At 39.4% G+C, this 18,006-nt stretch overlaps 1 protein-coding gene across 3 annotated transcripts in view; it reads right to left on the bottom strand.

The window, feature by feature from the left end:
- Window positions 1-3,638: 3,638 nt before the first annotated feature.
- MRPS5 (mitochondrial ribosomal protein S5) overlaps window positions 3,639-18,006 on the bottom strand; it is a 51,861-nt gene continuing 37,493 nt past the window's right edge. For all 3 annotated transcript variants that reach the window (XM_057496986.1, XM_036880068.2, XM_036880069.2), the window contains 9 exons: window positions 16,075-16,200; window positions 14,670-14,903; window positions 12,920-12,954; window positions 10,982-11,072; window positions 8,938-8,984; window positions 8,417-8,474; window positions 8,083-8,145; window positions 6,577-6,713; window positions 3,639-4,000 (listed from right to left, as the gene is read on the bottom strand). In XM_057496986.1, the coding sequence (XP_057352969.1) occupies window positions 3,776-4,000; window positions 6,577-6,713; window positions 8,083-8,145; window positions 8,417-8,474; window positions 8,938-8,984; window positions 10,982-11,072; window positions 12,920-12,954; window positions 14,670-14,903; window positions 16,075-16,200 (1,016 nt within the window). In that variant the 3' untranslated portion in view covers window positions 3,639-3,775. The remainder of the gene's footprint in view (window positions 4,001-6,576; window positions 6,714-8,082; window positions 8,146-8,416; window positions 8,475-8,937; window positions 8,985-10,981; window positions 11,073-12,919; window positions 12,955-14,669; window positions 14,904-16,074; window positions 16,201-18,006) is intronic.

The raw sequence follows: 18,006 nt of genomic DNA, 5'->3' as shown, positions 1-18,006 counted from the left end.
AAGAGGGAAGCCAAGAGGGAAGCCTGAGCAGGGAACTTGGACTTCTACCCCCATTTGACAGTAATGAGGCAGCACCTCATTACACCAGCCCTGCAGTCAAGAGAAGGCCTGCTAAAAGAGATTTAAATAATACCCAGTTTCATAATATAATACAGAAAATATCCAGGACAAAAGAAGCCATCATAAAATGCTTCATTGAAAATTACAAACATACCTGAAACTATAAAAAAGCTCGGCCAAAAAATAGAAAAGAAGCAAATGATAACTGAAACATACAACAGCCAAAATAAAAATATTGAATTAATGGGCTCAAGAGCACAATGGACAGGAAAGAGGAAATAATCAGTGACGCTGAAGATAAAGCAATAGAAATTACCCTATCTAAACAGATAGTAAACCAGAAAAAAAAAAATTCAGCCTAAGGGACATGTAGGACTATAACAAAACACCAACATTTTAATCATCAACATCCCAGGAAGATGTAGGTGGGGTTGGAAAAATACTCGAAGAAATAAGAAAATGATAATATAACTGTCTTGCCAATGGGTTTCAGCCCTGGGTAAGTTCGCTATGGATCCAGTGTGACCAAAGAAATGACATTAGAAAATTCTTGAGATGAAAGTTTATTACCTGGCTTGTTCTCCCGGCGACAGGTCGAGCACTAGCATCTCTGCCTCTGAGCAGAGCACTGGGCCGAGAGCTCTCTACATAGCACAATAAGAGCTTACTGCCTACGGGTGTGGAAGTGGCAGCCCAGCAACAGGCCAGTTACATCCTCAAGTGGTTTAAGTTCAGTGAGGATCCTGGCCATAGGCACCCCAGCTTCCCCACAATATCCCACAGAATGGGAGAAAACTTTTGCAAGTTATATCTGATAGGGGGCTTGTATTTAGAATCTATAAAGAACTATTATACTCGATAAAAACACAATTAACCCAATGTGGATAAAATGAGAGTTCCTGTGGCCAGGATTCTCACCTGGCCCTGGTTGACTAGCTCACTGCACACCTGTGGGCAATACATGGCTGTTGACTCTATATAAAAAGCTCCGCCCAGTAGTCTGGGCTACATGGCTGCAGGAGAACAGAGCAGAGGCTGCAATGGTGGTAGTGCAAAGGACAGAGCCCCAGAGGACAGCTGTGTGGGACGGCTGTGCAGGCAGAGAGGCCCAGAGGCAGAGTCTGGCTTGCTGCATACAGACTCGCTCTGAGTGAATGGGATTCTAGTGACTGACCTGCCACCTGGAAATAAAGTTGGGTATAACCCTTTCACCCCAAGAACATTTTTCCGTCCTTTTCTTTGGTCAAATTGAATCCATAGCGAACTTGCCCAGGGCTGAAACCCATTGGCAAGACACCCAATTTTTTAAATGGGCAAAAAATCTAAATAGACATTCCTCCAAAGAACACAAAATGGCCAATAAGCACATGAAATGGTGTTCAACATCATTAACCATCAGGGAAAGGCAAATCAAAACCACAATTGAGATACCACTTCATACCCACTGGGATGGCTATTACTGAAAGACAGAACAAATGGTGACAAGGATGTAAAAAAAAGAACAGTAGGATGGGGAGTGACATGAAGGGACAAGAGGGGATCCATGGGTGGTGGCAACAGCCTATTTCCTGATCCGGGGTGGTTACATGTGAATTCAGTGTGCTTTTCTGTAGGTATATTATACTTCAAAATAAAAGGTCCAAATAATGCAAAAAAAAAAAAAAAAAAAAGAAATGCATACCAAGACATACAATCAGACTTCACAAAACTAAAGATAAAGAAACATTCTTGAAAGCAGAGAGAAAAACAATACCCTGTCTGTACAAGAAAACAATTCAAATGAAAGCAGAGCTGTCATTAGAAACCCTGGAGGCCTGAAGGAAGTGCTGAAAGAAGAGTTGTTAACCTTGAATTCTCCATCTGGTGAGATTACTCTTTAGCCATGAAAGGAAAATAAAACCATTCTCAGATGAAGGAAAACTAAGAGAATTTGTTGTCAGTAGACATATCCTAAAAGAATGGTTAACAGGAAGTTCTTGAAGCAGAAAGGAAATGTGAAAACTATATGTTGAAAAATAGATTGCCCCCAGTTCTTGACACAGAACTCCTAAAAACTTTGTAATTTCCTAAGTGATAACAGCACTAGGAGCATCTTTTGTTCAAATCTTTTGTTCAAATTATTGGTCTCTGACCCCAGTTCCTGACAGAGTTCTTAAATCCCTTGGAATTTCCTGGGTGTCAGCAGTGCCTTTTGTTCTATGAGGTGACTCTGGATGGGCTCCTATATGGGGGTGTCACTGGAAAGACCAAGACACGATTAGAAGCCTGGAATTGCCAGCCCCACCTCCCATTCTCCTGAGAGGGTAGAGAAGCTGGATATGGAGTTAACGATCCATCCATAAAATGAAGTTTCCATAAAATCCCCAAAGTACAGGGTTCAGAGAGCTTCCAGGCTGGTGAACATGTGGAAGTGCTGGCAGAGCGGCATGCCCAGAGAAGGCATGGAAGCTCCGTGCCCCTTCCCACCCACCCAGCCCTGTGCCTCTCTTCCATCTGGATATTCACCTGCAGCCTTTATCAAACCCTTTTATAAGAAACTGGTAAATGTAAGTAAATTGTTTTCCTGAGTTCTGTGAGCTGCTCTAGCAAATTAATTCAACCTGGTGAGGGACTCATGAGAGCCTCAATTTATAGCCAATCAGTCAGAAGCACAAGTGACAACAGGAATTGCAATGGGCATGTAAAGTGGGGTGGGGGCAGTCCTGTGGACTGAGCCCTTAACTTGTAGGGTCTGACACTATCTTTAGGTAAACAGTGTCAGAACTGTTAAACTGTACAACACCCAGCTAATGTTGTACTGAATTACTTGGTGGAAGAAAACCCCCCCACACATGTGGTATCAGAAAAGTGTATGAGTGTGGTTTATATTTGTGTATATTTGTGTGAAACTAAAAAAGGAGAACTGGGTTTTTCCCCTACTGAAAATGGTAAAAGAAGGATTCTTGGAATATCATGAAAAAAAAAAAAAGAACAATGGAAAGAGTAAAAAGATGGGTGAATACAGGCCTTTTTCTTCTTGAGTATTCTGTATTATGTTTGATGGATGAAACAAAAAGTATGATGTTGTCTAATGTGATTCCCAATGTAGGCAGAGGAAAATTTAAAGCAATTATAGAAATAGGGGAGGGTAAAGGGCTTAAAGGGAGGGAAGGTTTCTACACTTCAAACTGGTAACACGTGCACACAGTGAACTCTGATAAGTGATGTGTATGCGAGTCCATACCTAGAGCAGCCTCCAGAGCACCCATGCAGAGGGCTCATAAAAGAGGACATTCAGGCAAAAAAACAGGCTTTGCTTGTTTTCCTCTACTTTCTAGATATGACAAGAATCAAGAACTCACCTTCTTTGTAAAATGAAATCATAACATTCATTGTGGACAAGAGTTAATATGTATTAGCTGTAATTATTATGGCAATTATTATTTTGCATATTATTTTTGATTGGGTCAGACCATAAGCCTGTCTCCTGAATTCACCTACTTTTGCTAATTTAAATGAATTTTTTAAGTAGTCTTGACCTAAAATATGTATGTGAAGTTCCTATCACAGCGCCAGGTATATATCCCATGCTCAATAAGTTAAAGCTGTAATTATTTATTAATTGTAAATAAAGAAGTTAAAGTTGGCCTTTCCTTATAAAAAATGTGCAAGGGGTTGTCTCTTCCAAGGGGAGGAGAGTACCAGGTACTGTGGCTGTACAAGGCCAGAGGGAAGCTCAGGTGGCGGCTCTCTTTAAACCTGACCACACAGAGCGCTTCATTCCCTGTGCAACTCGCACTTCTTCCCAATCCAGTTTGATGTCGGAAACCTCATGTTCTGGCTCTGGATCCTTCCTCAAGACCCCCTGGGGGGAGGCAACTACGATAGGCAAAGGGCCACATTCTTCCCGGAATTCCACAACATGGAGACTCTTCTTATCAGCCAGCTGTTGATGGGTTTCCTGGACAAGACCAAATTGAGAACACCAGGTTAGGTCTAGGAGGTGCATGTGTTAAGGTAAACAGGAGCTTCCACAGCCAGATGGAAGTCACTGAAAACACTGTATGCTTGGAGGACTTTGGTAACATTTCAGCTGACTCTGGTTTACGGATTTGGTCTTATGCACACTCTGATGACCTGTGCACCTGACTGGAAGGGAGGAAGGGCCAGGGGCCCTGGTCTCTTGCCTTCCAAACCTTCCCAACTATGTGCCATGTGGTGCCCAAACTGAACTGGAATCTCATCAAGCCCACAGCTCTAGCTACCAATTTACAGGATGTGCAGGGAGAGAAGACGTTAAGGGCCCACAGGTACTTAGTCAGCACCAGACTGGGAAACTACTGGACAAACAACCTGGTTTCCTCGACACGAAAACTGCAAGGAAAAAAAGAGGGGAACCTATAGTTTCAAAATGACTTGAAACAAACAGCAGAAACTAACAATGTGACCTTTTCTGCAATATGATTCATTCAAATTCTGTAAAACACATTTCTTTAATCTGAAAAATGGGTACAATCCTATGAGCACTGACTGACTAGGTATTTGATGACACTGAAGTACTGGGAATTTCTTAGGTATGATAATAGTATTGTGGGTTATTTTTAATTCCATATTTTAGCAGTACATATTGAAATATTTATGGATGAAATAAAATAACACCTGAGATTTCATTCAGTAACTGGGCTGGGTGGGGATGGTATTGAGAAGTAAGACTGGTCACAAGCTGCTAAGTGTGGACTGGGGTGAGAGGGCAACAGGGACTCATACAGCAGCTGCCTATCAAAATCTTGTAACAGGCAAATCAGTTTAGTAGATAATTTACTGATAGTACATTAAAATATTTGATATATTCAATTTTGTGTTTCCAGATTTTATGGCCATCTTGCACTATTCATTCTAATTCCATATATGCTTGAAATTAGAAAAGACATGAACTATTTCATTAAAAAAAAAACAGTAACAAATTGGTGTGTCATAACAATCAATGAGGTGGAGGCTTTTTCATTTAGGGGTGGCACATTAAATAATGCAACATTTTTATAGCTGATGGCATTTAGAAGTAATACTTGTAATCACATGAGAAGATCCAAAATACTAACACAAAACAAAAATATTACATAAGAGAACAAGTCTACTTGATCATAAATATGACCTAGCTAAAAGTTATATCAAACGATTAAACCAATAAGTTTGAATTTAGAAGTACTTTTGAAGGATGTTTAAAATAGTGCCAACACACACACACATAAGCACACACACACACAAACACACACTGTTCAAAAAAGTTCTTTTAACAAAGGTTTTCCTTTTAATCAGTTTTCCTATTTTAAACAGAGACATGCACAATTATACCATGGATCACCGTTTTAAGTGTCAGGAAACCTGTCAAAGTCCACAACCGAAGGAGGCCAGTAAATGGTCTCTTGAGTCTGGCTGTCTTTTCTGCTCATTGAGCTCTGCAGTCTAGCCACCCTTCCAAGGGGCAGGCGGGTCCTGCCATGAAGGTAGGGGAACAGCCCAGGCAGAGCCCACGCACTTGTAGCCTTTTCTCTTTGCTGTGGAGGGAGCGGCTGTGAGCGTAGCCCAGGCAGCAGACGCAAGCTGGGCAGCTGCCCAGGGCTCCCGCCTATGTGCAGAAATGACCTGGCATATAAATGTCCATTAGCTCCTTCTCACTCACGGGTCCCCTGCAAGTAATACAAAAACTGCTTCGACTCTCTTGAGAAGACAGCTCTCCTGAGGAGAGAGGTGTCATAGAGGCTTCACTCTAGTCCAACTGTAAGGACTAAATGGGAAACGGCCTTTCTCTTTTTACTTTACATTTCTACATTGTTAGGGCTGTAGAACAAGTGGAAATTCTTTTCTTAATAAAACAGATTATAATTACTGGCTTTCAAAAATACTTAATTTTGGAAGTTCCAAATACCCATGAAGTATTTTTTTTTATTAAGGTATTATTGATACACACTCTTATGAAGGTTTCACATGAAAAAACAATGTGGTTACTACATTCACCCATATTACTGTGTCCCCATCCATACCCCAATGCAGTCACTGTCCATCAGGATAGTAAGATGCCACAGAGTCACTATTTGTCTTCTCTGTGCTACACTGTCTTCCCCATGATCCCCCCACACCATGTGTGCCAATCATAATACCCCTCAATCCCGTTCTCCTACCCTCCCCACCCGTCCTCCCCCACCCCTCCCCTCTGGTAAGCACTAATCCCTTCTTGGAGTCTGTGAGTCTGCTTCTGTTTTGTTCCTTCAGTTTTGCTTTGCTGTTATACTCCACAAATGAGGGAAATCATTTGGTACTTGTCTTTCTCCGCCTGGCCTATTTCACTGAGCATAATGCCCTCCAGCCCCATGAATATTTTTTAAAGGTCAGCTTTCATGAACTGGCTCTTCAGTTGGATTAACTGACCTAATGCCGCCACAGACAGCAAGGCATGCCCGAGGCGGCCCCCAGGACATCGCGGTCTCAGTGCACACACACGAACTACAGCTTCTGTTTCAGACCCCAGGGAAGGGTTACCTGGTGGGAGAGCCCATGGAAGACGCCCCGGGTGAGGTTGAGCATGTTGGTGGACCCAGAGACCTTGGCATACATGTCTTTGATGCCAATGAGCCGGCAGATGGTGATAATGGCCCGGTGGCAGTGGAGGCCATAGCCTAGAAAAGCGGAAACATGGAATTACTCGTCTGCTGGCTTTCATACAGCCTCAGGCTCTGGGTCTAGGAGACCCTGGTTCTCACTGTGGCTTCATCACTTCCCAGCTGGGGGACTCATGACAACGTACTCAACGTCTATGGTTCACTTACTTATATGAGATGTTACAAGGATTAAAGAAATTATATATATATAAATCTCTTGAACACACAGGCAACAAAACAGGATTGTTAGGAAGATTAACAGAGATGCACGAAAGTTATTGGCACCTCAGACCCATGCGACCTAAGGATGGAAGGACACATCTGTGCTCTTGCTCCTTGACTCCTGCGCTGAGCAAAGATGTCCACTTCCTCCTCCTGGAAAAACTCCTCTCTTGGTTCCAGTAATGTACCCCCTCCTGGATTCCCTCTTAAGCTACTGGCCTGTCTTTCTCAACAACTTTCATGCCTCTACATCCTGGATGGTCTCCCCACCAGCCTCCTGCCCTGCTCTGTGTACATGTAATCCCTTCTCCAGAACAGCTTTAAAAACAAACCAAACACATCACTCCCCGCTCAAAACCCTTCACTTCCTGTTGTTCTCTGAGTTAAAATTAAATAATAAAGAACTTCACAACTGACAAAGCCCTCCCTGACCTGCATTCTGCTGACCTCATGCAGGGGCACTGCCTTCCTCATGCTGGCTTTCCCATCTCAAGGACTTGAGACTTTCTTCTTGATTTATTTCCAGGCCATAGCTCTAACAGAGTTGTACTAGAAGCTTGGACATGAAAAATCTGAATGGAATGTTTTATCTTCTGAAATTGTTTTTACTATAGAACTACAGGCTAAACACAAACCAAAGTGCTCAAGAATTCTACACCTGGAGTCCACTGGGCATGACAGCCACAGTCCATGAGCCTGAACTCTGCCTGCCTGCCAGCTTGCCCACAAGACAGGAAGGTCCATCTCTCATCCCCAGAGCTCAGCACAGCACCCAGCTCACAGAAGATGCTCAATCTGTAAGTGACAATGCGAGTATGTGACTGGAGCTGAGTGAACTGTGAGTACAGAGACCATCTAATGGCATCGATGAACTGTAGAGGAGGAACTAATGTTCCACTCCTCCAAACCCAACTCCTCACTATCCCTTATGCACTCTTCCCGCCTGCAGTCACCCCTGGAACATGCTCAGGCTCCCAAGAGCCTGAGTGGGTTGACTATTTTCTATTTCTCCAAGAGCATCAGCCTTCTTATATCTAAAGTAGGCCTTTCCACCTTCGCGTTTTCAAAATGAGTGCAGTAAATGTGAGCAAAAATAGAGAACAGGATAGAACTGTTACACTTTCCCTGCTTTCTCATGAACAAATTATAAGAATTTTTTAGTTACCTCTGGGTTGTTTCTTCATCTTGATATGTGTCCTTTTAAATGTTAAAGAAATATCATGGAATACTGGAGGGTAAAAACATAAACGAAAAATTAGGTGTATGACCTTAATGCCCTTGCAAATAATGCAAAGCTACTAAGACTACCCCAAGCAGCCATCACACAATGGCCAAGAATGCGTGACAAATTCTGATTTCACTCATTTCTAACCTTTGCAAGAGAGAAAGTTTGTTTCAACATTGTATGTATTTACTTGTTCTAGAACGTAATAAGCAGAGAACCACACATACTGAAAAAAGTAATCCTGAAAATTTTTCAAGAAAAAATTAAGACTCACTTGTATGGTCTTCATATCGTTCTATAAAATGTAAATAGTGAATTGCTCTGTTCTTTGCCTGAGAAAAAGAAGAAAATATTTTTCTTAAATCTATTGCTGGAATTTACATTTTCTCAGAGATTTCAAAAAATATGTTTTATAAAATATTTCATTACAGAAAATTTCAAGCTTACATAAAAATTTCAATATATACTTCTAAAAGCTAAGGACTTAAGAAAATCATAACCACAATTATCACTATCACATCAAAAAAATAAACAGTAACTCCTTAGTATCTGTGAACATTGTCAGTCTTCAAATTCCCAGATGTCTCATAACTTTGGTAAATAATTATAAGTCTGATTAAAATGATGCAGAAGAATACAGGTACTTCTGAAACTGCATTTTATGAGATAAATAACCTTGACAGTAAGCCTCAGGGGAGGGTTCTTCTTTTTATTTATTTTTATTTTTGTAGTTTCAATGGTGTCTAGCACATAGTTTATTGATCTTTTACTTCAACAAAGGAAAAATGTACATACTTTTCTGAAAGCATCTACCCGCTCAGTGGCTTTCCCAATGGCAAAACCTGTAAAAGAAAAAGCAAAAATATGAAAAGGGGTATAAATTTGGCACATCTTTCACATTTCAAATTTCAGCTCCTGAATTACATTATCTTTTATAAATCTCCAGATAAAACTAAATAGACTCAATTTAAAAAACCTACCATGCTCTAAGTTAATTAATAACGTAAATGGATTTAAACATTTTTGAAAATATATTAAAATAACCAGAAAGGTTGGGAAAAAATTTACTTTGCTATAGAGTAAAACCCTAAGTTTCATTGGAACTTTCAAATGCAATTCTGAATGATTCTTGAGTTTGTGAATGCTTAACCCCATGAAATGAGGTTTAACACAAATTAACAGAAACATTTCTATCATTTGCTGGTACCATTAACTATTTATTTTGCAGAACATATTTTATTTTTACATTTTACACAGTAAAGCAATGTAAGACAATACTGCTCTATGAGATATGCACAACATCTGAGAACCTGGGACAAAAGGAACTATGGTTTCTAATTCCTAATTTAAACAGTACAAATTAAATCACCTAAGTCACACAGGAAAACATAGGTGATCTTCGAATATGGGCTTTCTAAGCAAGACACAAAGCCAGAAGTGATAAAAGATAAGCTTGTTAGGTAAGGTTTACATGTCTACATGGTAGACAGAGGGCTAATGTCCTTAACTTACAAAGAGCTTATACTATTCAATAGGAGAAGAACAATCACCCAATAGAAAAGTGGGTAAAAATGATCAGATCTCAAAAAAGGAAATAATAATGGCCAATAAATATAAAATGGTGTCCAAACTCTCATAATTAAAGCAACACAAATCAAAATTAAGAGATACTGTTTCACATATCATATTGACAATCAGTAAAGTTTGATAATATCCAGAGCTGGCAAGGGTGTAATGCTACAAAACACAAATTATACAGCCTTTTGGGAGGGCAATCCAGCAACACTTGTCAACATTTAAAACACGTATAACTTTGAGGCAGCAATTTCACTGCCAAGAAATCTTCTCTATTGATATACTCACAAAAGTACAACAAATTATATGTACAAAAGGCTCACTGTTCTTTATAAATAGTAAAAAATTGGAAACAAATATTCAGCAATAGGGAAAAGGTTACAAAAGGTGTTTGTCCACACAATGGAACACTATGCAATCAAGACAAACAATAAGGGGGAATTTGTTTATGCTAATACAGGAAGATCTCTGGGTATGATATGAAGCAAGAAAATCAAGGTGCAAAATTATGGATATAATATGATCCCTATGGTGATATATGAATGCAGAATTTCTGGAAAAGATATAAAAGTAACTGTTAAGAGTAGTTTCCTCTGGTAACATATCTCTACACATTACTTGTTTTAAAAGTGTCAGTATGGGTTAGACAGGCAGTTTTCCAGTTTTCTTTCCCTTATACATTCATGTATGCATTTCAAAAATAGATGTTCACCATGGAAACTTTACAGAAACATAAAAAGAAGAAAATTTAAATAATTGGCAAACCTACAAATCAGAGTAAATGCTATTAATCTTTTCAGTGTATATCTTTCCAGTCTTTGTGTATAAGTAATTTTTTATAAAAACAAAAATTGGGATTATGCAGTCTTATATGAAATTGTTTTTTTACTTAGCATTACTCTGTAATTTCTCAAAACTCTTTAATGGCTACAGAATATTACAATGTACAGCTATATGATTTTGTCCCTATTGTTGAACATTCAGTGGTTTTCTTCTCTGTAATTTTTCACTATTACACATAATACAATAGTGTCTTAAGCCTTTTAAAGCACCCATTGACCTCACAGGAAAAGGCAGAGTAGGAAGATCTATTCTTTCTTTTTCCTCTAAGGGATTTTATGGGTTTAACACATTTGTGAGCCCACATCAGCAAACGAAGTCTGGCCAGCAGCACGAACCCAAGGTCTACACAGAGCCAAGCCCAGGCCACATGTGTCCTCCGTCTGCACTGCCAGCACAGTGAACAGTGTCCCACCCCAGTCACCTGCAGCTCCCCTGCCATTCCCCACAACGACCAGGACACGGACTGACTTCTTTCTTCCCTCTTTTGCTGTCATATTGAAAACATTTCTTACCTAAAAGACAAAATGTTCCATAAATATTACACCTTAAGAAGATGGTGAAGTAGGGAAGCGGTGTGAGCTCCTTACACACACACACACACACAGGTGGGGAACAGGCACACCACCCTCCAAGTCCACAAGCATACATGGCAAACTTTTTCGACAGCAAAGCTCTCCGAACTGTTTCTTCAGGAGTCGATGGAAATAAAATGTTCTTTTCCTATTTCACAGGGCTGTTGGGAAGTTTGACTGAGGTAACTTTTAAAGGGGTTTGAAACTGCACACCTCAGTGCACCCTATTTTAATGAATGTACCACAAAGGAAAAAAGTCACTGATTAAACCTTGAAATAGTTTATGACTGATTATACAACATACCCTAATATCAGAGATGTTAAAGTATGAAAAACGTGCATCTTAGAAATGATAAGATGTAGTATATAGAAAATATTAGCACAGTACTGGATTTCAGGCTGACTTGAGAATAGAAAATTTGGAAATACCTGCTTATTATGAACTACAAGAAAATCTGCATTCTTTTTCAGCATATTTAAAAGGCCAGGAACTATGAAACTGTTAACTAAACTGCTTATAAGACAGGTCCTTTCCCATAAAAGGAGGTTAAAGGAAAAGGGAGCTTGAATCCTGTCCTGTGGATAATCTTACAGGAAATCACCCACATATGCAAGTATTCTTCAAAGGGATTAACTTCCAAAAGGTATAAACAGGGACCCAAAGACATAAAATGCTTGTAAGCATATTTTAAATTCTATAATGCAACTGATACTGAAGAAACAATATATCTAACAGGCACACCATGCTTTACTGCACTTCGCAGATACTCCGTTTTTTACAAATGGAAGGTCTGCAGCAAACCTGCATCAAAGCAAGCCTACTGATGTTACAGTTTAGTACTTTTTGCAGTATTTCAAACTTTTTCATTATTACTATGTTTATTATGGTGATTTGTGATCAGTGATTACAACTTGCTGAAAGCTCAGATGATATTTTTTAGCAATGAAGTACTTTTTAATTAAGGTGTGTGTATTGTTTTTCTAGACAGTGCTATTATTGCATGCTTAATTGACTACAGTGTAGTGTAAACATAACTTGTATAAGCACTGGGAACCAAATGATTCATCTGACTCACTTCACTGTGGTGGTCTGGAACGAGACTCACAATCGCACTAAGGTACCACAATATTCGCAAACTCCGTAACAACTACTCCGTATGCTATTTAGCACTAAGTGTGCAGCACTAGCTCAAAGGGAAGTTGACTATTTTAGGAAATGCGCTGGAAAGAGAGACTGAAATTTACTTGGTACAGGCTTCACTTTCAGGGGCCTGAAAACAGCCCCAGAGATTATTTCCCATCAAGAGCTGGACATTCACAGTAACTCTTCTATCCCTGCCCTGCGGCCCCTCTCAGTCTGTGCTCCCTGAACTGAGTGCCAGATACAGCTGGTTTATAATTCAAGGACAGATTGCTAATGCTACTTCAGGTTTTATGTTTAAAATTCATCACCTCTAAATTAGGTTATCGACAATACCACAGAAGTTGCCTTATCATGAGACCTCAACTGGCAGCCCCCAAAAATGGCAACAGTCAGGAGAACCAGTATCAAGTAACTAAAATTAAAATTTCATTATTTGCTTATTCAAATCAGTTCTGTGTTTCAGAAAGAGTCATGCACCAAAGGCTTTTTTTCCCTCATTTTGAAAGCATTTTCAACACAGGTACCATCACTGGCTTTTAAATGAGGAAGAATCTCAGATTCCTCATATCCTGTTGCCCTATCTCGCCTCCACAACCCCCACTTCTTCGAAGGCTTAACTAGGTATTTAATTTAGCATGCCTACCTCAAGTACCCTGGTATCAAAGTCATCATATGTTTCTGTAGAGAGAAAAGCAGACATACAGATAAATGTGTCCATACAATTAATGTCCAAAAGCATTTTCAACACAGGTACATCACTGACTTTTAAAAAGAATCTCAGATCTTCTGGTACTGCTCCCAAGGCCACGCCCTAGTCCTCCACCACCAGACAGCTTGCCACTAAATTCACCATCTCCATGACTGTACCCTCCTCCCACCTAGCTCCCTCACTCAGTGACTCTCAAGGCGATGGTGCTTAGAGTACCCAGAGCACCTCCAGACTCCTGGCCACTGTTTGCCCTTCCTCTCAACCCGTCTGGTCTTCACAGCCTCCCCACTCAGCCAAGATACCACAGTGCATCATTTCCACAGGAATCTTGCAGATGCCCTTGGCTCCCTCACCCCTTCCTCTCTCCACCACGCTAGCCAGGCCTGGATCAGTGCAGCTCCTGCCAGGCTTGGCCTGCTGGGTGTTGCTGAAGAGAAGTCAAAGTGTAGTTCACAAGTGGACCACTAAAAACTCAGCGTCTGCTGCCTGCTGGTCTTCATGTCCTTTCAGTTAGGTCTCTCTCCACGCACCACAGCAGCCATTTAAAACACTCTCTGGGGGTTTTTACTTATTAACTTTTTACCACAGAAAATTTCAGTGTTATACAAAAAATAAGAGAAAACCAAAATGAAAACTTACGTCCCCATCAACCAGTTTCAACAATCTCATGGCCAATCTCCTTTCCCCTAAACACTGTCCAATTCCCACTCCACTGGATAATTCTGAAACCAGTCCTAGATACCCTACCTTTTCATAAAAATATTCAGGTGGCCATGCTTATCAATGCCCAATCCTACTTTCAGCAGATGACCCCACCCCTTCCTCAGATAAAATGAAGCCACCAGACTCCACTCCACACACACACACATTTCCACTACCAACAACAGAGGCTCACCAGAATCTGTAATGTGCCCTACCTCTGTCACAAGTTAATCCATTTATCTACACTCTGGACCTGCCCTCATTAGGGACTCAGTTTATGGTTTTTTTCTCTCCCTCCCATATCTTCATCCTCCCAACTGAAGCATTTTGCTCAGTTCTAAGAATGTTCACCTGAGTCTCTCCATTTCGACCTCTCCTCTCCTCTTTAAGCCAAGCTTAAGAGAGCAGCCAAATTCTTGTATCTCTTCATCTCTCACTCATTGAAGAGAATAAATTTTTCAGATCATTTTTACTTCTTTATATACTTGGGTGGGTGGAGGGTGGGGGTAGAAAGGACTTTAGTTTTTCTAATTTGGCCTGATAAGTACTATAGATTTTTATTTCATGTCTGCTTTTATGAGACTTAACAACTATCTGGTTTATTTTGTTACGAAAACAACACTCCCACACTATGCTGCTCCATAGGTACCCCACAACCCGTTATGTTTGAGAAACTGCACCCTATAGGTGGCTTGTATAGATCCACAGTGCACACCACCACATTTAAGGCTCTAAGAAGCCACACAATAAAGACACCAGAATCCAGTGCTTTGCATCCTGTTTGTGGAATACTTCTTGTTATGGGCCTCTAGTGTTCCATAAAATACACTTAGATAATAATGTGAAGTTCTTTCGGTGATGCCCAAATCCTTTCTTGGAGAAAGGCAATCTAAACAGACAAGTAAATAAGTTATAGTAAGGAACTCCAGAACTAAAAGTACTCTCTCTATCACAAACGTAAGCAAAACCAGGACTCTGCTACCTCCATTGGGACCAGGGTCGGGGGGGCCAAGGCTGACGCCTCCCCACGTGTTTCCACTCCATCCTCGTTCCCGTTTAACCTTCATCTTCCTCTTCTGGTCCCACTCTTCTCTCTGCTGGGCTAGATCAGCTTCCACCTTCTTCTGCTCTTCACTGCTTCTCTGGGCAATCATCTGCACAGTTCCATCTTTCATAAGAGGGACATTCAGACCAGGCCATAGGAAGCCATGACGCCCTGTAAGTTTAAAAATATACATAAATAAGAATTTTAAAAAATCATTCATTTCTTGCATGTCACAGTGCCAGACAATGGGTGTACAGATAATGACACTGCTGGTGTGAGCTTAAACATAATCACATGGTAGGCCACTTGGCACTATTAAGATTTAAATGTACCTACCCTAACAGCTAGACATTCCACTTCATGGTATCGCTTAGAGAAACACTCCCATATAGGTATAAGGCATATGTTTGTGCTTGTCCAAGGATATCCACTTAAGTGTTGTTTGTAAAGGCAAAAAGTGGAAACAATCTAAATATCCAGCAATATTGGAGTGGTTAAATGAACTATTCTGCACTAAATTGAAAAAGTGAGGTTCTGATGTGCAATAATTTCCAAGACCTACTATTGAGAGAAAGAAGTAAATTATAAGACAGTATGTACCATATGAAAATATGTATTTCTATTATGGTATTTTATGTATATAAAAGCATTAAAAATTGTCAGAAGGAAACACACTGAAATGAGATCAGTGAGGTATACCATGTATGATTTTGTAATATAATTTAAAAAATGTTTTAATGTTAAAAAATAAAAATAAGATACAAGGTGAGTCAGGAAAACATCCAAGTAGACATGCAACAAACTAGACATATGCACTGAAAGGTGTTTTCTTTATGCCAGAAAGGTATTACTTCAAAGTTAATCAGCAACCATGGTACAAATGTTGATTCATGTCCATTATACTATTTTTATTCTTCAAAAACACAAGTATAAACAATCATGTGTCCCAGGGGGGCGGCAAACTAAAGCCTGCAGGCCAGATACTGCCCAGCCCTTTGCAGAGAGAGTTTGCCAACTCTACATCTATCTATTCTATCTTCTATCACTGAACTGTAAGCTCTTTGAAGGCAGGGACTGTCACAATACACAAGGTTTATTGATGCCCCGCAAGGACACTAAAGGTTTGTTGAATAAACAACTGAATGAATGAATCCCTTTCTGTGGGATTTTTCTCCCCCTGAGTCATGAGGCAATAAGTCAGTCATTTGGCTGGACAATAAAACCACAGATCCTAGTGACTTTTGTGAGAAATGTTCTGATGCTTGTAGACTGCAAAAATATATATAAAATTTGGGGTAAAGAACTTATCAAGCACATTAGCTGTTTTTACAGATAAGTTTACCTTCACCAATGATCTGACCCCTGTTCAAATCCTTTCTTCTCTTTTTCTTAGTTCTCTTGCCTCTTCCTTTTCTTGACCCAGCGCCAGTCTCTGCTAAAGCACCTTTCCAGAGCTCATCTGCTGTCACTGAAATGGAACAGAACTCCTTTGTTTTTTCATTTTTAAGCAATGATCTATGGACTTTTTGAATAAAAAGCCAGAAGAGGCCAGCTTCACTTATATCATTATGGCAAGGAAAACAAAATTAAATCATTATTTGCACATATCACATGGTTACACTGAGAAAGCCCAAGAGAAGACATTTCTACTACTTTAAAAGAATATGGCCTTCTCCCCACAAAAGATAGCCAACATTTAAATCCCACTTACTAGTAGGTTTGTTTGCCAGACACTTTATCAACTATCTTATAGGTCTCTTTCCTGCCCTTTTGCCTCCTTATGGCCATTGAGATTATAACCACCTATCCTTAAATAAAGGTTTCTTAGCCCAAACAAGAATCGACATTTCGGTCTAAACCCACAAACTTTACTAATTTGGATTGTTTGTTCTAGTCTTCTGTGAATGCCCTAAACATCTCTGGGTATCCTTTAAAATGAGAAACCTAAACTCATTTTCAATTCTAATTAAAGTCTAACCAATACATAGGAAAGAATGAATATGGTGAACTCTGACAGTTAATACTTGAATGTGTATTTCTTAAATCATGCTTGTCTTTTACTTTTCTGTATAGGCCTTGACACTGTTGATTGGAATCAGTTCCACTTGTCAATTTCCAGGATTCCCAAATCTTTTCCTAACATACATTTCAATCAGTACTTTCCCTTTTGTATTTATGGAATATTCAGATTTTTTATTCTTTGCTACGACTGAATTTTATTGGTGGAAATAAATCATTTATTAGATTTAAATTGTCGGTTCCCAAGGACTTACAGCCTTTCAAAGTATCACCAATTGATTTTATAACCACAGATTTTCTTTTACATTTTATTTAATAAAGAATCAGAGTCACACAAATGTACTAGTCAAACCTCTAAGATACAGATGTCTCTATCCTTGAAATACTAAACATATTCAAGATAAATGAGCATCTTCATTCTCCTTCTTACGAGCTTTTAGCATTTATTAACCTGCTTGATTCCTAAAAGGCCTCACACCTTGATCTTCTGGGTAGATAACAATGGAAAGGGTAAACTCTTGGATTTATAATATTTTTAAATGTTTTACATGTGTACAGTACCCCATTTTTCAAAATACGCGTGTAGTATTATAGCTGATCTTCCTAACTGAAGCTCAGGAAAGTAAGCACGACTCCCCGTCACCTGCTGCTCTGTGTATCCCTCATCACAGCAAAAGGTCTAGGCTGGGCTCAGACTGTAGGCTGACCCTGATTCACTTAAAAGACCACAGGTTCAAAATAAAACTACCAGCCTCAAATTACACTCTCGCTGAAGATTTGATTTTGCTTCCTAACCACTTAAAAATGATGACACCTATGAAATGCCATCAAAAACTTGTAAGTTCAAAATGAAAACACTTTTAACACTTAAGAGGTCAGCTACAGTTTTTCACTTAGAATCAGAATAAGGATAACAAGGATTTGATTTTAAAAGGAGCTTGATATTGAGACAAGAAGTCCAAAACTAATAAGAATTTAGTTCATTTTTTACATAAGAGGAAAATAAAATTTCTAACTACATTTGAAAAAGGCAGCAAGTCATATGTTAACCTCTGAATGCCATTTTGATATTAAAAATAGTTTTAATCTTTTTTCAGATTATGAAAGAGATTATTTTTTTAAATCTGGAAAACAGACAGTATGAGGAACATAAAAATAATCCCATCACTGTTAAGTCAGAATTTATATTCTATCAATTTCTTTATTCATGTATACACAAGCACATATTTTTTAGACGAAATTGATATTATACCAT

This window comes from Manis pentadactyla, chromosome 2, assembly GCF_030020395.1.
Source record: "Manis pentadactyla isolate mManPen7 chromosome 2, mManPen7.hap1, whole genome shotgun sequence".
Lineage (NCBI taxonomy): Eukaryota > Metazoa > Chordata > Mammalia > Pholidota > Manidae > Manis > Manis pentadactyla.
This window is presented reverse-complemented; position numbering and strand designations above follow the sequence as displayed.